The sequence below is a fragment of the Trachypithecus francoisi genome, unplaced genomic scaffold (genome assembly GCF_009764315.1).
Source record: "Trachypithecus francoisi isolate TF-2019V2 unplaced genomic scaffold, Tfra_2.0 Lachesis_group8, whole genome shotgun sequence".
Lineage (NCBI taxonomy): Eukaryota > Metazoa > Chordata > Mammalia > Primates > Cercopithecidae > Trachypithecus > Trachypithecus francoisi.
In genome coordinates, this window is record NW_022681473.1 from 13342973 (window position 1) to 13368518 (window position 25546).

General features: G+C 36.8%; 1 protein-coding gene across 4 annotated transcripts; it reads right to left on the bottom strand.

Moving 5' to 3' along the window:
* Nucleotides 1–1622: 1622 nt before the first annotated feature.
* On the bottom strand, nt 1623–24076 carry MS4A13 (membrane spanning 4-domains A13). 4 transcript variants are annotated; one of them, XM_033204990.1, is made up of 8 exons: nt 23767–24076; nt 23534–23607; nt 21202–21314; nt 19071–19211; nt 13261–13317; nt 11900–12019; nt 7825–7920; nt 1623–1828 (listed from the first exon to the last, which is right to left on the bottom strand). In XM_033204990.1, exons 3-8 carry the CDS (start codon nt 21250–21252, stop codon nt 1772–1774), a joined length of 522 nt encoding a protein of 173 aa, XP_033060881.1. In that variant the 5' UTR covers nt 21253–21314; nt 23534–23607; nt 23767–24076; the 3' UTR covers nt 1623–1771. The 4 variants fall into 4 exon arrangements, with proteins under 4 accessions (XP_033060881.1, XP_033060878.1, XP_033060882.1 ...); XM_033204987.1 differs by having other exon boundaries at nt 23534–23632; XM_033204991.1 differs by lacking the exon at nt 23534–23607 and having other exon boundaries at nt 23847–24076.
* Nucleotides 24077–25546: the final 1470 nt, after the last annotated feature.

The following is a 25546-nucleotide window of genomic DNA, read 5'->3' on the forward strand; positions in this document are numbered from 1 at the left end:
AAAGCCAAATGAGGCTTTAAACAAACCCGTTTGAGGCCTAGGATATTACCGGGCTTGAATCTACAAGCAATCTCGGCAAATCAGCCACTCGGGTGTTGGTCTGCACTCTAAAAATGACTCTCCTGGATCTTGGGCTCCACTGGGATTTGACAAACTCCTACCTGAATCCCAAGGCTCCTGCAGAGAGACTTTTGACTTGGAATGGGTGCAGAATTGTTATTGTTCTGGGAGATATGAGTAGGTTATTTTCTAGTCTGCCATCATGGTAACATCAACCCTCAATACTTTTAAGTACCATCAAAATCAGTCAGTTTATAGCTGATCTTTCCTCTGTTTCCAGATTTGTATTTTCAACTACTTAATTGACATCTCTACTTTGATATTCTATAGTTACCTCAAACTCAACTTATCCTAATAGAATTTGTCATTTTATCCAATCCTGTTATGTCTTATATGCTTTATATCACTGTAGGTTTTATCTAATCCAGAAACTAGGGGATTATTTTAGATTTCTTCACACCTCATGTTTAATCAGCCAGTAAGGCTAAAACTTACCACGTTTCATTGCTTCTCTGAATCACTACAATAATACTTCATTTTTCCTCCCACAATCCAGTTGCTTTAATCAAATTTATACTTTCTATCGCATTTTCCCATATTTCATACTTTTTTCAATGTAAATCCAAGCCTATAATTTTCCTGTTGAAATACTTTCCAATGGCCCCCTACTGTCTGCAAGCTTTAGTTCAATACTTTAGTATTAATTATTCCTCTTATTTCACATCTGAAGGATTATTTCTTCTGTCTTATTTCTACTTTTTTATACTCTGTTAATTTATATGTCATACATAGTCTTAATTTGGTAGCTGTTTGTTTCCTCCCCTAAAATAAAGTCTCCTTGTCATCAGGTACCTTATTAATTGCTGATACTCCAGAGCTTAATATGTTATTCATTGGCATACAGTAGACAATCTGAAAAAAATGAGCTAAGTGCTGAAATTCTTAGAATCAAGTAACCTCAGTTTACAGTGTTAGATAGCAATCAGTGTGAAACATCTTTCTGAAGTCATGTTCCATATTAGAAGAGAGGGTGAACTGAATTCAGAACAGATTTCTAGAAAATTCTCCTTATTGTGGAAAAACTGTCTGCTTTGAAAAGCAGTTGAACAGATGATCCAAACAATGATAAGAAGAAAGAACCAAGGGGAAAGAAAGATAAGAAAGATAGCAGATATGTTCAGGGCAGAAAGGAACTTTAAATAAGGAGAAGAGAAGTCAAAGAACAATGAAGGAAATATGAATTAGAGGCCTTTTGATTCATACTTTGTTAAAGTAGAAGCCAGTTAAAGTAGAAGAACTCAGACTATAAAATGTGCTTTCTACTTGTATGGACATAAGTATTTAAAGTTTCCCTGTGAATTATATGGCATCATGGCCCAAGTCAACAGCCTTCACTCTAGAGATAATAATGAATCTTTTTGACAGTCTCTTACAAAAAGCTCTATTATGGAGAGTTGACAGCTATTCAGAGTACCTAGATAACAAATTCATTCCATAATAATCTCATATTTAAATAGGGAAAAGCTTTCCCCTTGCAGCCTAGAAAAATATGAGCAGAGACATTTTTGAATACTGAGGAGAAAAATTCACCTTGTTTGTATTTTATTTCGCACAAAGTCTATAGGCTTTGTAACTGCTTTGTTATACAGGGATATCATTAGGACCCACATCAGGCATCAGCAGCAGCAAAATCCTCACATTTCTAGGGTTGTTAAAAAGTGTTCTCAGCTTCGTCAGCAACAGATGTAAGATCACTTTGTCTTCGAAACTGGAAAAAAAAGCAACCTCTTACAAATCATGTCATGTTTCTTAAAATTATACAACTAATAAATAGGTCTTTTTCTTTAAAAATACAGGCAATACTGATATTTATAGAGAAAAATCTTAAAGTATCATATTTCTGTCCCATTCCTATCTCAACCTTCTTCTTTTCCCTCCCTCCCTCTCTCTCTTTCTTCCTCTCTCTCTCTCTCTCTTTCTTTCTTTCCTTGTTTTTTTTTTTTTTTCCCCCAAGGTCTTGCTCTGTCGCCCAGGCTGGAGTGCAGTGGTGCGATCTCTGCTCATTGCAACCGCCTCTCAGGCTCAGACTGAAGCAATTCTCATGCCCCAGCTACCTGAGTAGTTATGATTACAGGCCTGTGCCACCCTGCCTAATTTTTTTTCCTGTTTTTAGTAGAGATGGGGTTTCACCATGTTGACCAAGCTGGTCTTGAACTCCTGGCCTCAAGTGATCCTCCTGCCTCAGCCTCCCAAAGTGTTAGGATTACAGGTGTGAGCCAACATGCCCAGCCTTCAACCTACTTTCTTAATTTCTGTTGGATCACTTGTATCTTTTGGTATACCTTCAGACTTTTATAATAAAAATAACCATAGTCTTCTTGAACATAAATCTTAATAGATGCCAGCACCCTATCCTCTCATGACATTTCTCAACTATTACCTATTCCTTTCCTTCAAGGTAATGGTCATTTTGACTTTTAGATAAGGTCATCAATCCTGTCAATTTTTTTTTTCTAGTTTCATCAACTAAGCTTGCATCCCTAAACACTATAAGTTAGCTTTAGTTTTACCTGGTTTCAAAGTTCATATGAATGGAGTTTTTAAAACTATGCATTCTTTTGAGTTTTTATACTCAACATTTTATTTGTGAGATCTATCCATGTTGTTAAGTGCAGGTATAGTTCCTTTTAATCAGCATGTCAAATTTCAATAAAGTAATACACTTCAACTTATTCACCACTCACCCACCTGTGTTGTTTCCACTTTGGGGCCACTTTGAATAATTCTGCTCTCTATATATTCCTGGAAGTTTATCTGAATGCATAAGGGCAAACGTTTCTGTTGGTTATATACCAAAGACTGAGATTACTGGTCATAGGGTATGCACAGTTTAATTTTTAGTAGGTAATGCCCAAAAAGTTTTAAAAATTGTTTCAATAACTTATATTTCAACTAGGAGTGTGAGAGATATTTCTTTTATCCATAATCTTTGCTATCTGTTGGCGTCATCAATATTTTGAAATTCAGTCATTCCAGTAGGCATTTTAAAACATCTCATTGTCATTTTAATGTTGTTATTACAATGAATAGATTTATATCTGGCATTTTGTTATTTGTTTTATATGTGTCTCATGTGTTTTATTTTCCTTTTTTTTTTTTTTCTTTTGTGAGATAGGGTTTTGCTCTGTCACCCAGGCTGGGGTACAGTGACATGAATACGGCTCATGGCAGCCTTGACCTCCTGGGTTCAAATGATCCTTCCACCTCAGCTGCTCAAGTAGCTGGGACCACAGGCATGTAGCACCATGCCTGGCTAATGTTTTTATTTTTTATTTTTTTGTAGAGATGAGGTCTCGTCATGTTGCCCAGGCTAGTCTTAAACTCCTAGGCTCAAATGGTCCTCCTGAGTTGGCCTCCCAAAATGCTGGGAATATGGCTGTTAACTAACCAAGCCTGGCCATTGTGTTCTTTATTTTTTAAAAATTAAACATACTTTGTGTATGTTAATTCCCTTATTTTTAAGCTGTTATATTTTTAGCTTTCTTAATCACTAAATAAGAACCCTAATTTATCACAGTCTACTTCAGATGAATGCTAATTCAATTCCAGTAAAATACAGCAACTTTATTCCCATATAACTCATTCCCTTTCCTTTTCTTTGAGCTATTATTGTCATATATTCTATCTATATATATTATATAACTACCAATATGGTGTTATAATTACTGCTTTTATGATCTTATCTTTTAAAATTTAAGATAAAAATGGAGAAACTATCTATTGAAGAAGGGTTGGCAAGCTATGATACATGGACTAAATCTAGCCCACTGCCCGTTTTTGTAAATAAAGTTTTGCTGGAACAAGCCATATCCATTCCTTTATGTATTGTCTATGCATACTTTCATGCTAAAAAGTGGAGCTGAGTAGTTATGACAGATGGAATTAATGTTACTAATAACATGACCTTAAATTAAGGTAATCATCCTGGATTACCTGGGTGAGCCCAATGAGATTAATGCAACTGTCTTTTAAATCAGTTAACAGAAGAAAGCACAAAAGATGTATTTATACATCTTTTGTTATTTCATAACCACCTACATAATTACTTTTACTGGTACTTTTTTATTTATTCATGTGCATTTGAGTTTCATCTGATGTCACTTCTTTTCAGTCTAAAGAACGTCTTTTAGTGTTTCTCATGAGGAATTTCTGCTAGCAACACATTATTCATCTGTGTTTGTCTCTATTTCACTTTCATTTTTGAGGGATAGTTTTAAAGGATAAAGAATTCCTGCCTGTTTTTCCCCATGTACTTTAATATCCCATCCATTGTTTTGGATGAGAACCCAGCTCTTAATATTATTGTGGTTCCCTTGTATATGCAGAGTCTTTTTTTTTTTCCCCCCCGCTGCTTTCAAGATTTTCCTTTTTATCAGTTTGACATGGAGATGTCTGGGAGTGGATCTCTTTGTGTTTATTTTACTTGAAGATCCTTGAGATTTTTGGATGTATTGAATATTTTCCATGAAATGAGGGGAATTTGAGGCCATTATTTCTTTAATTTGTTTCTGGTATTCTCCATTTTTATGGGACTCCCATTATACATGTGATGGTATCTCAAAGGATTTTGAGGTTCTGTTCAGTTTTCTTCATTTTCTTTTTTTTCCTGTTCTTTGAACTGGGCAATATCTTTTTTGCTATCTTTATGTCTGTTTATTTTGTCTTTTGTCAGCTCACCTCTGCTCTTGAGTTCCTCTAGTGGGTTTTTCATTTCAGTTCTTGTATTTTTAAACTCTAGAACCTCCATTGGGTTTTTTATAATTTCTGTCTCTTTTATTGACTTTTATTTGATGAATCATTGTTGCCATCTTATAATTCTTCAAACATATTTTCTAACTTTTGAAGCCTTTCTTTGTTAAGTCCAACATTTATCCTTCCCTTGCTCCAAGACACTATGTCTGTTAAGTGTTGTTTTGAACTCTATGGTTAACTATTTCCTATTATTTGCATATTTTTGTTGTTGAAAACTGGACATTTTAGATAATATATCATAGCAATTTTAGATTCTGATTGCCTCATTTCCCAGGAGTGGTGGTTATTGCTAACCACCAGTATCTTGGAATACTGGAAGTCCTAACTCTCAATACCTTGGAATATGACTGTATTTGGAGTTAGGGTCTTTTAAGTGGCAATGAAGTTATAATAAGGTAAGTAGAATAAGCCCTAATGCAATATGACTGGTATGCTTAGAAGAGACTAGGACACAAACACATAAAGAGAGAAGACCATGTGAAGACACAGGAAGAAGACAGCCAAGTGAAAGCCAAGGAGAGAGGCCTCAGAAGAAACTAACCCTGCCAACACCTTGATCTTGAACTTCTAGCCTCTAGAATTGTAAGAAAGTAAATTTGTTGTTTAAGCCACAGTTTGTGGTGCTTTGTTATAGAAGCTCTAGGAAAGTATTAGACACCTTGAACCAGTAAGACTTCTACCCTTTCCTAATGAATCAGTGTAGCTTGAGCAGTATATTCAAAGTTGAGGCTGCCCCAGCTTTTACTTTATTTTTGCAAGGCCTCTTGTTCAACCAAGGGCTCACTATGACCTTCTCCAGTCTCCTTAGTATGTGTATAGCTTTGCACATATTTATATTCTTCCAGACTACAGGGGAAAAGTAGGAAGTTATCAAGGTCCACTGTGGCTATCTTGTTCTTCAGATTTTTCTGTTGAGTTTCTGGTAGGTTGCTAGTAAATTTTTTGCCCCAACAAGTATTGTGATCTTAGTCAGGCTAGGAATGACATTGGCCTTACCTGCTTGTTTGTCACTGGGATTATGGTTGTTTTAATAACCCTCTTGGTCATGGAACATTCTGAGCTCTGTTCCAAATAAAACTAGTCATCTCAAGCAGTGAGTCATCTCACAGTCTGACCCACCAAGGTAAACTTCTGCATAATGGAATCTGAGGGTGGGGTGGTATATTAGTCTGTTTTCATACTATTATAACAAACTTGTCAAGACTGGGTAATTTATAAAGGAAAGAGGTTTAATTGACTCACAGTTCCATATGGCTGGGGATGCCTCAGGAAACCTACAATTATGGCATAAGGCAAAGGGAAGGCAAGGACCTTTTTCACATGGCAGCAGGAGAAAGAAGAGTGAGTGAATGAGGAACTAGCTAAACACTCATAAAACTATCAGATCTCATGAGAACTCACTCACTATCATGAGAATGGCATGGGGAAAACTGCCTCCATGATCTAATTTCCTCCCACCAGGTTCCTCCCTCAACACCTGGGGATTACAATTCAAGATGAGATTTGGGTGGGGACACAAATCCTAACCATATCAGGTGGGAAGAGTGGGAACAGTACCAAACTAACATGCCACAGACATCCACTGTTCTTACTGAGGTCGAGTAGATTTTCTTAAATAAACACTTTGCAAGTTCTCGTATGCTTGGTCAACTTCCTGACTCTTTAGAAGGTTGTTTATTGATAATTTTGTTCAGTTTTATAATTTCATTTTTAGGGAGAGTTACCATGTCCCCAGTCAGCCATTCTGGAAATGCAACTCATTCTCTCTCTTCAGAAATCCTTTTACCATATAGTCTTATAGTTGTTTCTATATTTCAATCAGTTGTTGATCACAGTAGTTTTCCTTGACCATCCTACATAAAATAGTCTTGCCTTATCTCCTTACTTTGCTTTATTTTACTTCATAACATTTTTCAGTTCTTGACATTTTATATTTTTATGTGTTTGTTTATTGCCTTTCTCCCCCAATGGAATGCAAACTCTCTAATGGAAAGGACATTGTTTTGTTGATCATTGCATCCTTAGTGCCTATGATAATGCTTAGCAAATAGCATGCTCTCCATAAATATTTGAGAAAGAATGAATGAATGTTAGATATGTATTCTTTTAAGCTTGTGAGAAAATAATCATTCTCATAAACTTTTGTGAGTTGTTATAGCATTTTGGGATGTTGTTACACTTGATTCTGCAATTACATTTCTAGGAATCAACCACCTAAAGAAATAGTAGTCTTATATGCAAAAATATTTATACTCAAGTGTTCACTGCATCATTGTTTATAATTTAGAAAAAACTGGAAACCAAGCTACATATGCAGTAATTAGGGAATGTTGAATACTAAGAAAAACAATGAAGGTAATAAAAGGCATTATTTAGATATGTTTTGTAATGGAAAGATATTTCTAATCATTGCCAAAAATGCATATGACAAAACAATGTGAATATAATGCATACAATTAGTAAAAAAGAAAATGTGTGTGTATTGGTCTTTTTTTGTGTGTAGAATTGGATATGTGGATATCGTAAGAACTATATTAAGGAAACAATCACTTTTTACTCTATATGCTTTTTACTTTTAAATTTACCCTCATGTATTACTTTTATAATTTTATGTTTTCTTTTTTCTTTTTTTTTTTTTTGAGACGGAGTCTCACTCTGTCGCCGGGGCTGGAGTGCAGTGGCTGGATCTCAGCTCACTGCAAGCTCCGCCTCCCGGGTTCCCGCCATTCTCCTGCCTCAGCCTCCCGAGTAGCTGGGACTACAGGCGCCCGCCATGTTTTCTATTTATAAAATAATATTAATAAAAATAAAGGCAATATCACACATTCCATTCATATTAGTTCTAAATATTTTGCATCATCTCCTCATTTGTATTTGTATTCATCTCCTCATAGAGTGTAGTTACTAGAAATCAACATCTTTTGATTTGCCAGAGAGTGGGTAAACACTTACCAAATTGGAACAGCTACATATTGAGTATGTAAGTGCAACAGAAAATTCCAAAGGGTAGAAGAACAGTAAAATACGTGATACTTCCCTCCCAAGTTTCTATAACCAAAAAACAGGGAGAAATCTTATGTTATTATCTTTAGTGAGTACAAACATGATCATGGAAGGAGCTACTGGTATGGGAGTCAAAAAAAAAAAAAAAAAAAAAAGGAAGGAAAATAAGGACAGATAAACCTTTCACCATTTGAGTTCCTTAGACATTTCTACTCCTTTGCCCTCTCCTACACTTGCCCTAGCTTTCGGTTCCTCAGTTCAGCATCTGTGGTTTCTGTATTTGATCTCCATTGCTTAGCATTCTTGTCTCACTCTGACAGCTTTTACAGAATCGCTGGCACAGCTCTCTATCTAAACTCTTCAGTTACTAAGATTTGACTCTTCTGTCTCTAATGATAAGATGGCCACCAACAGATTTATCAAGCAATCCTTTTCTATTAAAACAGCTATTATTAATGACAACCCTTTGTAAATTTACATACATGGTGATAAAACTCTCACATACATATTGCTCTAATATCATTTAAAATGAATAATAAATTCAAAAAGAGTTCAAAGAACATTTAACTTGGAAGCATACGGTGATTGTGACTGCTGGGATCAATCTGGGATAAACAGATTCCCTTCTGTTGCTATCAGAAAGGTATTTTCAACCACAAATCTGATTAGTTAGTTATGTGAATAATATTGGTGCTCATCCTGAAAATGTGGGTTTTGTGCTGGCTGTGGAAAGACAAGAATGATACTCAGATCTAGAAAGAATGACATCATAATTATCTCCCCTTCAATTCCTTCTCTAACTCTTCCTCCTCCTTCTTTGTTGGGTTTATTTAACATCTTTTATATTCAATAAACTATCTGGTAGTAGGAATTAGATGATAGGAATGCAATGACACATGAAAACTTCCTGATTTCTTACTTAGAGTTTATAATGAAGTAGAAGAAACAGAAAGATAATATAAGGTACCATATAAAATGGATAGAAACTTGCTCACTCATTACAGGGGACAGGAGGGACAGGAGGTTCACTCCAAGCTACTACGCTCTGGGAAGGCTTCATAAAGTGGTAGGAACTTTGCAATAAGGGTAGGACTAAGAAAAACGAAGAGAGGAAGCAGCATTCTAGGCAACTTTAAATTTTTTTGCTTGTTTCCTCATAACCTATCTTGTTTCAGAAAGAGTTTAATAGCATAAATTAAAAATGTGACAAAATAATTTAAAAATTCAGACATAAAATAGAACCAATAGTAAAGTTAAAATATATATCAGAACAACCTATGGTTTTTAATGTGAGAACAAAACTGAATGTAAGCAATATAACGTTTTGAGAATTATAGTGTTCATTCATATACGGTATAAACAGGAAGATAAGGAAAAGATGTAGAAGGTTTGAAATACCAAGGTAAATACTTTTGATTTAATTTTGTTGGCAGAAATCCACAATAATAATCATAACATTTTAGCTAGAAAGTACTTGGGACTTCTTAGCTGACAAGACTGTGAAAAGTCATTTTGCCCATATTCCTTATTTTCTTATTTAATTTTTTTTGAGACTGAGTATTGCTCTATCACCCAGGCTGGAGTGCAATGGCGCGATCTCGGCTCACTGCAACCTCTGCCTCCCGGGTTCAAGCGATTCTCGTGCCTCAGCCTCCTGAGTAGCTGGGATTATAGGTGCCCTCTGCCATGCCCAGCTAACTTTTGTATTTTTAGTAGAGACAGGATTTCACCTTGTTGTCCAGGCTGGTCTCAAACATCTGATCTGAAGTGATCCGCCTGCCTTGGCCTTCCAAAGTGCTGGGATTACAGGCATGAGCCACCTCGCCCAGCCCCATATTCCTTAATTTATATGAGAGTGCTATTCTAAAACTCCCTCCCTGACTGAAAGCAGCAAAAGGTCAGCCAGATCAGCTCAAATATGAAAACAACCTAGGAAACACACACACACACACACACACACACACACACACACAGAGAGAGAGAGAGAGAGAATGAATGAGTCCCTGGCAGATGATGTAAACTGTAAGCTTGTGGACCCAGCTTAAGTCAGTAAGTGACCCTTTTTGCCTTAAATCAACTTGGATTGTATTTCCCATTACTTAAAACCAAGATAACCCTAATTAATATATACTTAAATGAAGAATAAGCAATATTTGGTAATTATAAAGACAGTAGAAAGAGAGATGAGGTATTATGTCAAGGTTTTGTGTGTAGGAGATTGAAACGAGGGAGTCTTGCAGTGTGTACCTTTGCGGAGGTAAGTAATTTCCATTTTCTATCTATTGAGCTTGATATGATAGTGATAGCAGCATAGCCAAGTAGAAAAGTCAAGCTAGCTTTTAAAACAACAGGCCAGGAGTTTGGAAGAAAGAACAGAGCAGTTAACTGGCAGGCATTTTCTTCATTTTACACAAAAGAAAACTTAGAAACAGGTAAGTTAAGCAACTTTTCCATGGGTTTACACACAGTGAGTACTGAGGATAGTATTTAAATAAGTGTACTCTGATTCTGGAATCTCTAGTATTAACCATTTTGCTACATGAGGAGTATATTTCAGATTCATGCACTTTTCTGATGCTGCCTGGGAACACTGATAACTTGATGAGTTTGTAGATTTAGCCAAGACCCTTACTTATGTTGGAAAAGTTGGCATGTAAAAGTCCTGTAAAATGTTGGCTGCCTTAGCAAGTGTAAGTACATAATTCTATAATGGCACTAGAAAAAGATGGTGGTTTCGAGATATAAGTCTAATATACAAGTTCATTTTGTGTAACTAATCACAGCAAACTTGTGCTGAAACTTGTGATTTTGAGAGACTATAAAACTGGTCGTTATTACTGAGTTCAGATCAGATAAATACAGACTACAGTGGTTTCTCACACTGACTGCAAAAGGCAATCCTTGGCAATTATGCCATATTAAACTGATAATTAAAAGTTTATGAATAAGAATGGTGACATATAAGTTGAAACAATTATGCACTTAATAACGTAAGTCCTCCTTCCCTATTCTCTGCCCTCAAAATTAGAACTAAAGATTTGTAGATTGAATGTTCAGGGCAACTGGACAATTTTCTTACGATTTATAGGGAAAATCTGGTCCATGTTTGTTTACATAATCACTCATTACAGGTAATATATTTTGGAGAATTACTGCATTTTTCTCTTACTATCTCACTGTCCTCCAGGGTTTTGTTCTCCAGGTTTGGGTTCTTTCCTCTGACGTCCCCCTTAATAACATGTCACAGGTATGGAGAGAAAGTATGTAGGGGAGGAGGAGGAAGTTTATCCTTCACTTGCAAGGACGCTTCTACTCATTACTGAAATTGTTATTTGTTTTGTTCTGTTGGTCAAACAAGGTGTTTCACTCCAATTTGTCCTTATTTTAAATGTGAGATTTTGTATTAGTTTTGCTAAGGTCTTTTGCTGCACTAGTATTCTATGATTCTGAATTTAAAGCCAATATAATTAAAATAAACCTATTGTGTTATCAGTAAAGATCTTCACAGTTACTGGAGAACTAAATAGAAACAAGTTACGTTTATTTATATTTAGCATTTTTGGCCTTAAAGCAAAAATCATGTAAGATGCAAAGATAGGCTATGTATGAAAAGCTCTATGTTAAGCCAGAAATTGCTAGATGTCTACAATTTGAACCGTATGTGTCAGTAGCAGAATTCTTTTGTTTATTTGCAAAATGGTTCTATGGTCCCAGATTATACTTTTCTTTTATTAAGAGAATCATTAAGTGACTCTGTGCCTAATACATAGACACTTGCCACTGAAGTTTTCAAATTTTTACTCACTTTAATTCAGCAAGTCAAGAATTCAAACATTCTCTTAATATTTACTAAAACTCACAGCCTAGAATTATTTTTGATTTAAAAATTTCAATCAAGAACTCACTACTAAATCAAAGAATTTCATGAGGACCAACAAAAGCCTCATCTTACCTCCTAAGATTTCAAAATTATTAGAAAGAATAATTTTAAAATTAATACGTTCCCATAGAATTGGTCACTTACTGCTTGTCCATAATTCCTGTATGATGGAGAATTGAAATGAGACAACTCTATTATTGTTAGAGTTACTGCAGTAATTGTAGTTATTATGCAGAAGATGTTTATGATTAAAGTACATATAATCTGAAAAGGAGACAGAAGGTAAATTTATTATATTCAGAATAAACATTTTGGTGTAATAGTTTGCATTGCTGAAAAAAGTCATCTAGTTAAAACTTTGATCTAGTTTCTGAAGTCTTAGAAGTATTAAGTCTTAAGAAAACATTTTTCTAATTTATACATGAACACCGTCAGTCCATTAATCATTAATCTTCCATTTAGGCTAAAAAGTATTGTATTTTTCAATGTTATAAGTTATTTGGAAGAAAGCATATAAGATATGATTTGGACAAAAGTGGTTCCACTGTAAGAAAAAAAAGAAAATGGAAAATGACTGCTTGTAGAAATAGGAGTCAGTTGGGCCGGGCGCGGTGGCTCAAGCCTGTAATCCCAGCACTTTGGGAGGCCGAGACGGGCGGATCACGAGGTCAGGAGATCGAGACCATCCTGGCTAACACGGTGAAACCCCGTCTCTACTAAAAATACAAAAAACTAGCCGGGCGAGGTGGCGGGCGCCTGTGGTCCCAGCTACTCGGGAGGCTGAGGCAGGAGAATGGCGTGAACCCGGGAGGCGGAGCTTGCAGTGAGCTGAGATCCGGCCACTGCACTCCAGACCCGGCGACAGAGCAAGACTCTGTCTCAAAAAAAAAAAAAAAAAAAAAAAAAAAAAAGAAATAGGAGTCAGTTGATAAAATTTTAATCCTGGGTTTTCATTACCTAAGGAAATCTATCAATATCTTCAGACATCAGTTTTATATCTGTCAAATTATGAGGGCAGACTAATTTCGAAGGTGTGTTTAGCTCTCAGATTCTAAAGTGTTCTTCTTCCCAGTATCTATCTACCTATACCATGCATGGATCTTCAATCTGGACCAATTTCCTACTTTATTACAAGATACCATCTTGTTCCCAAATTGGATAGTTCAGAAAATGAAATTTTACAGTAGTATAATGTCTATATCTAAAGGCATTAGGTCCTATTAAAATTTTTTAATTATAAAGTTTACACAATGTTAAAAGGTAGAACATCAAACAAAACAAAAACTAGATATACATTTAGAAACCTATACATAATCATGATTTTAACCAATACAGTGTATTTGTCTACATTAAATTATGTTCTTCTAGATTCATTCTTAATTCCTTCATTTATTTTACAGGTAGCATAGATTCCTTCATTATTTAGACATTATATTTTCATTAAAACTTAATATTTAGCTTTGTGAAAAATGATTTCTAGAGATACCACAAACATTTCAACTTACTCCAGATCGAGTCGGATACTTTGTTACTCCTATTATGAAGACTCCTGCAATGATAAACTGGATATAAAAACATATTTATAAATACTCATTGATAGTGCTTACCAATTTAGAATGTACTTTTAACAACTCTCTTCTAAGTCAATTATTTTAAGAATGCTAATAGTAACAAAATACACAGAAGTTTTAGTAGATGGGTCAGGATAAATTTACATCATGTAGTAATACATTGAAAGGTAATAGTAGAGTCAGTCATAACAGAAACATATAGGGGACAGTAGGCAGATTCACATTGTGATAATATGCCAGACAGCCTAAGCAGTCCTGAACCAGGAACCAAATTTGCTTTTATGTGTATGAGATACATCATATATAAGTCATTTGATTATTGCTTTTAATGTTATCCTTCCTAATGAGATGATGCCACTAATTATGATTAATATGTACATATCCAAATATGGAAAAAGTGGTTCAAGAATCTATTCCACATTGTGATGGTACAAAATATGCAGTCTCTTATGAGATTTGTAGTCATTATTAAGGTAATGGCAGAAATTCATGCCTTTGCCTTTGTTTTTTAAAACAGAGGTTCCATTATTTCATGTCAGGAAGTCTGTCTACTTCCAAGAAGTATAAAACTATGCCATATTGTTTGAAGATAGGTTGCACAATTTCCTCAAAGTATTCCTTGTCTTATTTGTTTTAGTGATAAAACACTAAAGAGCCAAGTCAAAGACTATTTTTGTCATGCTATACACTATATGTAGGAAGCCCAAACCCGAAGCTTACAAACTTCCCATGGATAATTTTAAATCTATATGTTCAGCACTTCATTCCACAACAAAAGCTGAGATTTCTAAGGAGGTACACAGTGAAGGTAAGAACTAGCTCAGAATTTAAGGTGAAAATATCTTGTGAGTTTTGAATTAGAGTGCTCTCTAATGAGATTATCTGTAGATTACCATGTGTTTTACAAAATGCCTTTCAAAGGCATTTTAGGCTTAAGTGAGAAGTTTAGTATTAAATTACATTTAGTTGAAATTTTAGATAAGTTATCCTAGGAGTTAAATATGCTATTTTTATAATGTGAGTGGCTAAACACTAAGGAAAATGCATCATTTATTTGGATTTTATTGGAAAATCCACAGTTTTTCTCCTATTTTTTCCCAAGGCAGTGCTTTGACACATGTGACCCAGTGCAGCATTTATCATTTATCACCTATGAACTAGTGCATTATTTATGAGCCATGCATCCTTTATGAACCATGTATCATTTATCTGGATTTTGTATGAAAATTCAATATTTTTCTCCTATTTTTCAAGGCAATCTGTTGACACTTATGAGCTAGTGTATATATAAAAGTGGGAGACCTCCTAGAGATCATTGTTTCTTCTAGTGATCACTCGCTGTCTCAATGGGCAGCCATATTGTATCCTACAGCCCTCATTCCATCTGTTTGAAGTATGGGGTTAAGTGGTTTCCTTGCTCATTATTGCTATCCCACCATTCTTTCTCCTCCACCTTTCAGTCATATATCAGATTCTATAACTCATTCTTCATGGTTGAAGTAATCTATTGACCCCTTAGCCACTCTTCTTTCGGAATGAATTGACATTTTGACATGCTGATCCTCTCTCCAACATCACTTAATATTTGGTGATATTTTTACACACACACACACACACACACATATTTGTGTATATATACATACCTATCTATCTGATCTTTTGATATGGTTTGGCTCTGTGTCCCCACCCAAATCTTATGTTGTAGCTTCCATAATTCCAATGTGTTATGGGTGGGACCTAGTAGGAGACAGTTGAATCATGGGAGTGGGTCCTTTCCATGCTGTTCTTGCCATAGTGAATAAGTCTTATGAAATCTGATAGTTTTAAAAATGGCAGTTTCCCTGCACAAGCCCTCTCTCTGCCTGCTGCCATCCACATAAGATGTGACTTGCTCCTCCTTGCCTTCCGCCACAATTGTGGGGCCTTCCCAGCCATGAGAAACTGTAAGTTCAACAACCCTCTATCTTTTGTAAATTGCCCAGTCTCAGGTATGTCTTTATCAGCAGCATGAAAATGGACGAATACAGTAAATTGGTACCAGGAGTGGGGTGCTGCTGAAAAGATACCCGAAAATGTGGAAGTGACTTTGGAACTGGGTAACAGGCAGATATTGGAACAGTTTGGAGGACTTAGAAGAAGACAGGAAAATGTGGGAAAGTTCGTAACTCCCTAGAGACTTATCAAATGGCTTTAACCAAAATGCTGATAATGATATGAAAAATGAAATCAAGGCTGAGGCTCAGATGGAAGATGAGGAACTTGTTGGGAATTAGAGCAAAGGTGACTCTTGTTGTGTTTTAGCAAAGAGACTGGTGGCATTTTTCCCTAGAGATTTGTGGAACTTTGAACCTTGAGAGATGATTTAGGGTATCTGGTAGAAGAAATTTCTAAGCAGCAAAGCATTCAAGAGGTGACTTGGGTGCTGTTAAAGGCATTCAGTTTTATAAGGGAAGCAGAGCATAAAAGTTCAAAAAATTTGCAGCCTGACAACGTGATAGAAAAGAAAAACCCAATTTCTGAGGAGAAATTTAAGCCAGCTGCAGAAATTTGCATAAGTAATGAGGAGCTGAATGTTAATTCTCAAGACAATGGGGAAAATGTCTCCAGGGCATGTCCGAGGTCTTCATGGAAGCCCCTCCCATCACATGCCCTGAAGCCTAGGAAGAAAAAGTAGTTTCATGGGCCAAGCCAAGGGCCCCTGTGCTATGTGCAGCCTAGGGACTTGGTGCCCTGCATCCCAGCTGCTTCATCTGTGGTTGAAAGGTGCCAATGTAGAGCTTGGGCCATGGCTTCAGAGGGTGCAAGCCCCAAGTCTGGGCAGTTTCCATGTGGTGTTGAGCCTGTGGTACACGGAAGTCAAGAATTGAGGTTTTGGAACCTCTGCCTAGATTTCAGATGATATATGGAACTGCCTAGATGCCCAAGCAGAAGTTTGCTGCAGGGGCAGGGCCCTCATGGAGAACCTCTGCCAGGGCAGTGCAGAAGGCAAATGCAGGGTTGGAGCTGCTACACAGAGTCCCTACTGAGGCACTGCCTAGTGGAGCTATGAGAAGAAGGTCACCATCCTCCAGACCCCAGAATGATAGATCCTCTGACAGCTTGCACTGTGTGCCTGGAAAAGCTGCAGACAATGCCAGCCTGTGAAAACAGCCAGAAGCAGGGCTACACCCTGCAAAGCCACAGGGGTAGAGCAGCCCAAGGCCATGGGAGCCCACCTCTTGCATCAGCATAACCTGTATGTGAGACATGGAGTCAAAGGAGATCATTTTTGAGCTTTAAGATTTGACTGCCCCACTGGATTTTAGACTTGGGTGGGGCCTATAGCCTTTGTTTCAACCAATTTCTCCCTTTTGGAACAGCTGTATTTACTCAAGCCTGTACCCTCATTGTATCTAGGAAGTAACTAACTTGCTATTGATTTTACAGGCTCATAGGTGGAGGGACCTTGCCTTGTCTCAGATGAGACTTTGGACTGTGGACTTTTGAGTTAATGCTGAAATGAGTTAAGGCTCTGGGGGACAGTTGGGAAGGCATGATTGGTTTTGAAATGTGAAGACATGAAATTTAGGAGGGGCGAGGGGCAGAAAAACTCCCATTTTTAAAAGCCATTAGCTCTTGTGAGACTTATTCACTATCATAAGAACAGCACAGGAATGACTGGCCCCCCCCACCCCCCGCCATGATTTTGTCTTCCACCAGGGAAGACAACACTTGCTGCAGGGACAGGGCCCTCATGGAGAACCTCTGCCAGGGCAGTGCAGAAGGGAAATGCAGGGTTGGAGCTGCATTGAAGACAATTCACAACACTTGGGAATTATGGGAGCTATAAGATGAGATTTGGGTGGGGATGCACAGCCAAACCATATCATCTTTCTAGTACCTTGGGCTTGTGATTCTTGTTCTCTCCTCCAATCCCTGACTCCAAACTATCTTAGTCACTTACTCCCATAATCATTCTCTTGTCTTTGCTGTACCTTTCAAATCTTAATTTCAAGAATTCCACCTGATCACCACCTGCTATCTTTCTAGCTCATGCCCTCTAGTACTAAAATTTTGACAACCCTTTGATCCCACCTGGGTCCATAATCTGAGAACTTCAACTCTGTTAAATTCTTCTTTCCATCACTAACTTAAATTTCATGGCCAACCATTACAAACACTGCCCTATATCCACTTGCAACTCTTTTACACCTTTCTTGTTTTATTATAGTCACACAACTAAACAAAAATCCTGATTGTTTTTATCCTATTGCATGGTTGCACTCATGCAGCTGACCATGGCCTGAGAAAGGCATACAACCCATATTCATATCCTGTTCCTAAACCTCAAGTGTGTCCTTAATGCTATATGAAAATAAAACCACCTCTCCATAATCTGTGCACTCTCACTTTTCCTCGATGATTATTTCATATTCTCTCGCCTTTCCTCAAACAACCAAACCACTTCCCCATCCTCAGTCTCAGCTCATAATCTTGCTTAATTCATTGAGCTATTTGAAGCTACTGGAAAAACAAAAAACAAAAAACAAAACTTCCACAGGCTTCCAACATCCTGTCAAAGAAAATTCTCCTTTCTCTCTCTTTCTCTGCCTTTCCCTCCTATTTTTGTACTTTGAAACCATGTATAATTAGGCTGGATAATTCTTTGTTGTGAGGAGCTGTCCTGTGAATCACAGGCTATTTAGCAGCATCTTTTGCCCCTGCCCACCTGATGTACACCTCCAGCGGTGAAAATCCAAAATATCTCCAGATATTATAAAATGTTCTCGGGGCAAAATCGCCTCTAGCTGAGAACCACTGCCCTAGATAAACTTTCTATGCTCCTAGCTATTTGTGCATCAAAATCCATCACCTCTTGCCTACACAAATACTTGATTCCAATACCCACCCCCATTTACTCATATCATCAATTTTCTTTCTTTTGGTTCAGTCCTCTCAACAAAGGATATGATGCTGTTTCTTTCAACTCACAGAAACTAATAAGCAAACCCTCTCTGGAGCCAGATTTCCCCAGCTATCACCCCATTTCTTTATACCACATTAAAGTCCTTAAAGAAGCTGTCTGTTTGCTATCTGTAATTCCTCTCTTCCTATGTTTTTCTTAAATCAACTCCAACCAGGTTTTTGCTTCGTAATTCCACTGAAACTACTTGTAAAATTTACTAGTGCACAGATTATACTGACTTCCATATTGCTAAATCCAATGGTCAATTCGTAGTCCTCATTTTATTTGACAAAACAACAAAATATAATATAGTTGATCCTTCCTCATTTCTCCTAACAATTTCTTCACTTGGCTTCCAGGATGCTATACTCTCTAGGTTTTCCCCTACCTAATGGCTATCTAGAAACCACAGAAAAGTGTCAGTAATGAAAAATGTAGAAAATGAGTACTGACTCATTGGGTGAGGAGACTGAAGTGAAGATAATAAACATGCAAGTTAATCATGCTAATGGATATTATAGTTGAGATTCTTTGCCTTTCACATATCTAGGGATGAACTGCCCTATGGCTGTTATTGTGTACTCTTGTTTCCATATCTCTTGAAACAGAACTTGTAAATTAAAGGTACTCAATATATATTTGTTGAAAAAAGGAATCTGACTTTGAATAAATTATCAACATGAGATTTAGTCACATAATTCTCCTGAAAACCTTGTTCAGAAACCGTTCCCTACCTTCTATTATTGGCATGAATATTATTTATTGTATGATTAAAGCAATATATATGTATTCTACTCACAAAAATTCCCCACAAAGTACATCCTGTTTTGTAAGTTACAGGTTCATATATTCCAAAGGCTCCTTTAATTTGCCCCTTATACAAAACCAATAGGAAGTACCACATGAAAACATGAAAGATGCCAATCATAATCTGGATAGCCTGTGAGAAGAGAATGCTGTTAGTACCGAAATAATGTAATTTAAAACACAATTCCAATAAGTGGTAACTATAAGAAGCATTTAACACCTTTACAAATACAAAAGTAAAACAGCAATGCACTTAATAATGTATTTCCTGGATTGGTTATCCCAGAAAAAAGGACCAATCAGGAAGGACTGAGATATACCGAATAGGAATCAGTCATACTGAAAACAACAGGCTGTTCAATAATAGTAGCTCTGGCCAATTCTCCTGTAAGTTAACAGTTTGATTCTATCACTGGCTAGTCTCCCTACCTATCAAGTAATGGTATGAGAGGAGAATATTGGGATTACTTCAGAGAAAATGTGGTTATTAATCTACTATAATGCAGGAAGCCATAAATCCAACATTTTCTTGTACATTAGTAATTTATTAAAGATGAATCACTTTTTGACTTTTATAAAGGTTTGATTTATCTTTTCCTTCGAGGAGTACTTGGTATGATTTTTTTCACAAGTATGCTGGAGCGAGGCATAATCCAACAAAACAATACAGAAAATATCCAGAATAGACTTGCTTGAACTCCATTTTCCCATTGGAGAGGGGAAGGAGTTTGAATAGGGGAGAATTATTACTCAACTCTAATTTGGAAGAAGATAATTATAATCCCAGCAAATTTATTTCTGGATTTATATGTGAACTGATATTTCATATATTTAATCACACTTTTTTTTACTACTCTTTAAAAATGACAGAGGACACATAAATTTTATTTTCATATAAACTTTAACAGAAAGCTATTCAATGTTTTAAGAGTTCCAGCTCTTTGCAAAGCAGGCAGTCTATGAAATATGTAAATGCAATTGGCTAACTTTGAAAAATACATTTTGGAGAAGTTTATTTTTTTTAAGGAAAGGTCTCTTTTTTGGTAATGATCATGCATTTTTATAGATTTAGAATTTAAGGTTTCCCCTTGCATCAAATTTCAAGAATGGTAATATTTCCAGAAATTCTTTCGATTTGCTTGGAGAAATATCCCCCACTAGGCTGCAAAATCTCATAGGGTCTGGAGTTTGTTTTTCTTATTGCTTTCTCACCAGCCTCTAATATGGTGACCAGAACAGAGAAGGCATCCAGCAAATACCTCTTATATAAGCATACTGGTGTCAAGAATAATGATTCCATGTGACTTTCCTAACTGTTAAAAAAGTAAGTGGGCTTGAAAAATACTCTCTTTTTAAATGATTGGCTATTGTTTTATATAAGACTATGAAATATCTAATTAGCCAAAGCTTGTTAAGAACTGCCAGTGTGTGGCGAAGGACAAGACAGGTTTTCTTATTTAAAAATGATTCTTAATCTAGAGCCAATATGAGTTCCAGGAGGTCAGACCCGCCTACCCCGCTGTCCCCAGAAAAAAAAAAATGCAAAGGATTGCGACATGTACATAATTCTGGGAAGAAGATTTAGAGCTTTCATTCCATGCCAGAATGGTCTGTGACCCCAAAGAGGTTAAGAACCTCTGCTGCACAGTCGAATAGGTGACTTAGATAATTGATCTATGCAACGTTCAAATTCAGAAGAAACGTTCACATGAGTGGAAAAGTTTTCTCCCCTTTGGATGTGAAAAAGCATGATACTCATAATTCCTTGGTGTTTATTAAGAAAGCTAAACTGTAACTTCACATGTTTATAACTTAATAGAAGAGACAAATTTATAATCATCCTACTGCATAGATGTAAGTACAGTACTCTCTTTTTTCCTTTTAAACCTTACTTGGGTTTCTCTGTTATCCTGTGTGTGCTGGTTTAGTCTGTATACTTACATCTCAGCACATGAAAGAACATGAGATCAGTCAAAATTTGTAGAAGACAATCAACATTTGAAAAACATAAACTTTTACCCTTTTGATTTAACCAAGTCTGTTCCTCTTCAGATCCAATATATCCTTTTAAAAAATGAAATAGTTCATGATCTTAAATTTAGTTAGTCAAAGTGAAATCTTACCCCTAAAACGAGAGAATTTGCTGTAGAGATTTTTGAATGAACACATGCCATACTGCCAGCATTTCCTCTAGATGGTTTTCTCTCTAACCTTTGGTGATATCTTTAGCAAACTTCTACAAAACAATACAAGGCACATATACATGATTTTCTTAGAAGAAAATACATAAGTTTGATCCTTTCCTTATTGTTCAGCCACCACCTCCCCAAATTCAGAAGCAATAGCCTTCTTCTTTCTAGGCCTTAATATTAGAGGCATCAACTTTCATCCACCTGTTCTGAATAACAGCCTTCATAACTGAAAAGTCTCTCTCTATAACTAAAACATATCGGCATTTTACAGATATCATCTCTGAGTGGTAAATAGTGCCTACTGTTTACAGAGTAAACAGTAACAGAAATGATAAGGTATAAAGGATATCTAGGGAATAGTATTAGAGAATTTTCAGTAAAACTTTCAACAATTTATTTGCAATTCGTAATCAATTCAATGCAATCCATAGTGCCATGTTTGCATTTTCAAAACCAAGTTCTTGAACTTAAATTCATCAAAAAGTGGGCTTGTGATTATTTTTTTCTGACACATACCTGCTACTCAGTTATTTCTATATGGAAAGAATCTTTTATTCTATCAGACAACTTATTGAAGTTGCTCCCACAATGTTAATGTTAATGCATTTCCTAGTCTTTTTTTTCCATGTTATTCCTGCTTTTCTCTCTGTTGTTCAGATCATCTCCACATTTATATTAAGATAAAACCTGGCTATTAATTATATCCCCTTGTGGATTGTATTTATTTTTAGATCTGGAATTCTACATCTGCTAGTATGTCCTGCTTACATAGGTCAATAGCTTGAGTCATGCCACCTCACTAACATGATCTTAAAATTTGAGACTTGATCTTTTCAGAAAGGAGGGAATTTGACCAACTGACCTCTCATTCTCTGTACTTGTAAAATCTCATGACTTAATTATTTTAATAGGTCTTTGTTTTCTAAAATTGTTTTCTCAATGTCTCTTAATGCTATGAAGTGTAGAAACAGAGAAAACTAGTTAAGAATACAAGTTAGTAATAGCAACAGAGAGAAAACAATGTTACTAACTGAAGTAAGCTTTATACATTCAAACACAATCTTTGAGAAATAAAGAAAGTGTTTAGAAGCATAGACAATCAAAATTAATCACTCTGCTATGATTAAATAAAAAACCATAAAATTACAGAATCCATATAAAATAATAAGGAACAGCATATCTACATTGCTATTATTTGTCACTTTACAGAAAACAAGAAAATAAAAATAGGCCCTTTTATGTATACAGTTGGCCCTCTGTTTCATCTGATTCAACCAATTGTGGATCAAAAATATTCAAAAAACATGCCAGTAAAAATACAAATGCAACCGCCAAGGTGGTGTAACAACTATTTACATAGCATTTGCACTGTATTAGCTATTATAAGTAATCTAGAGATGATTTAAAGTATAGGCGATTTGCATGTTACATGCAAATCCTACACCCCTTTGTATTAGGGACTCGAGCACCCTTTGATGTTGGTATCCGCCCAGCAGATACGGAGGGATGACTGTATAGAAAATTCTTTTCACTGTTGTAGTTAACAGTGGAAGCACCATGAAGTGACTTGCGGAGCAGAATATCTGGCATCTCTGTAATCTCCATCAGGCCCCTGCCCAAACCACTCTAGGTTTGGTATTCCTAAAAAATGCCAATCAGGAAAAGAAAGTGGGGGTGTTCAAAATTCTCAGGTAAATTGATGGAAGGAAGAAACTAAGAAATACTGCAACATATTCCTGCAATAACTGATGGTTGGAATTCTTTTCTTTTTTTAAAATCAGTCTATGTTTGAGTACTTTAAACCCAGTTAAGCATCCCATTATTTGTAAAAACAAATGAATAAAAGGAATCATTTATTTGTTTTTATTTTTTGGTGATCCTGTCACTAATCCAAAAGCAGCTGAGGAATGAGTACCCTAACCCTTACTCCCAACCCCATTCTTATCCCCTGAACTTGCTTTATATAGAAATTCTGAAATAGTCGTAGAAAGCTCTTATCTAGAAAACGCTTCTCTATCTTTAGCATCTTTAGCAGGGATGCAACCCCTCGGCGCCTTCAGAATTAAGTCCAAATTCTTTAGCAGGGCTCGTAAAGCCCTTCATGAACAGCTCCCTGCCCAGCTTCTTAACCTCATCCTGACCACTTCTCTGTTTCCACACGAACAGCTCCTGCAGTAACCTTGTTTGGGAAGCCTACTCTGTCTCACAAGCCTGTTAGATGCCCCACTCCTTGTTCCCCCAACATTCTGAGCATAATTCCTACCACAGTGTGTTCTTTCGATTTTCAGGACTGGCTCCTAAGTCAATGGGAGCTCCCAGAAGTCAAGGAATTCATTTCTGTATGACCAAGGACAGTCCTGGGCTAGAACCCAGAGACTCAATACTGGATCAAATCAAGAATGGGGTGCGGGGTAGGGGGTGGAGTGTGTTAAGATCCAGACTCTGATGAGGGAGGGAGGTGATAAGAGAATAGAGAGGCTATGGGGAGAGGAGCACCGTAATCAGCCTCCGTGTCCCTTTATGGCTTTTGACACGAAATCACTCCAGCAAAGCGACATCACTATCCTGTATTTTACTTACTCAAGGCTCCGAGAAGTTTCGGGGGGCGCTCGTCCAGGACCCAGACCAGGTTCTCGCGCCAGCGCCCGGGCCTAGATGAAGAGGAAGATCCTGGTTGGCAACGCGCTCAGCGCCAGGTCCCCAGATCTCACTGAGCTACCATCACAGGGATAGCCCGGAGCCCAGCACCCAGCCAACCCTCAGGTTCCTCAGGGAGTGAAGGTCTCCAATGGCAACGGTGTGCTCCTCCTGCGCCTGCGCACCCACTCAAGAACGGCAGGGGCGGAGGGAGTGTGTGTGCGCAGACTCACTAGGCCCCTGGCAACCACGTGGTCAGACAACCGGTCAACTACATTTTGGTGTCTCTAGGAATGGTTTCTGCAAACCTCTGTTCTGAGATTACCCACATTGGTGCCTTTCTTATACACACACCTGCTGCACAGTGACCAGGATCACCGGGGAAAAGTCCGCCCTTCACCTTTTCTGTCTTCAAGGAAAAATTTTGACCACAAGTGCACTTTGAAGGGTGCACTTTCGAGTGAAGTGGCTGAATCAATGGCTCACTTTTTTTTTCTTTAAACATAAATAACCGAAGAAGGAAATTAGGGACAAGAGTAATACTTAACAAGACACCAGAAGGACTTTTTGATCCACTTGCTGAGGTGGGTTTACCTTTTGGGTGATACATGGTGCCAGTTTTCTATCTGAGGTGTAGACAGTAGTTAAAACAGTGTTTATGAAGAGATCCTGTAGATGAGGAGTACAGACCATCCTCTTAGGCAGCTATCATGACTTACTGAGGCATTTAAAGTACCTGGAGAACAGCTACTCAATGCCATTTCTCATTTATTCATGGAAAATTTAAATTGACATTGTGGAAAAGTTAAAATTCCAGCTTGTAATGTAAATTTTTAGTCAATGATAGCCAGTGAGTAAAACATGCAGAAAACAAGACAGATTTTTCTTTCATAAGGAAATTTTCTATGCTTCCAAAATCTTTATTTGCAAAAGCTAAATCATGAGTGTGTCTAAAAGCCATCAAGATCTTTTATTGCCTGAAAAATCAACTGTAAGCTGAGAAACTTTATTTTTAGTCTCACAGTTAGCTTCCTTACATTGAGACTCCAAAGTCCCCTCAAATCAAAGAAAAAAAAAAACCCAGGCTCTTTTAAAGTCCTTACATTTTGTATTGGTCAGTATGTCATTGAAGGTAATAGTTTTGTTCTTAAATAATATACCACTTGATTTTCTGGCATTATTTTTTTTTTTTGTGAGTTTCTTCTCTATGAGCAGAGAGGGCTCTGGTAATATTAAGCATTCTCTTTGCTGTAGAAAGAGGAACTGTGTCTTCAACCCCAGGGTTATGGATTTTTTAGAATCCATAGTAGAAAGAGCCAGTTCTGATGAGATGGACCCCCGTTGTAACTTGCTGCCATTATTTGTGAGAGAAGTGACATGTTTCTTCATTTAAGATTTGGCCAATAGTCTCTGGAAATTATCATGGATTTGATCAGTGTTTTGGATTGGGAACAAAATGTGCATTCAGTGCAAACATAGGCAAAAATAGAAGAATGAGCCAAACTATGAGACAGGCATGGTTCCTCGGCACATCTTATTTCTTCTGCTACTATCACAGATCAGTAAAAGCAACACTGATCTTCTCAGTACCTATAAACTGGATTTGGAAATTCAGAATTCACTTTTATTTTTTATCCTT

Bases quoted from the DNA above. Each gene is read 5' to 3' on its own strand.
- MS4A13 (XM_033204991.1), bottom strand. From the start codon at position 21,252: ATGGCATGTGTTCATTCAAAAATCTCTACAGCAAATTCTCTCGTTTTA. The intron at 19,212-21,201 runs GTAAGATTTCAC...CTCTTCTCACAG, and splicing joins CAAATTCTCTCGTTTTAGGG to GCTATCCAGATTATGATTGG. The intron at 1,829-7,824 runs GTAAGTGTTTAC...TTTTTTTTCCAG, and splicing joins TATGTAGCTGTTCCAATTTG to TTTCGAAGACAAAGTGATCT.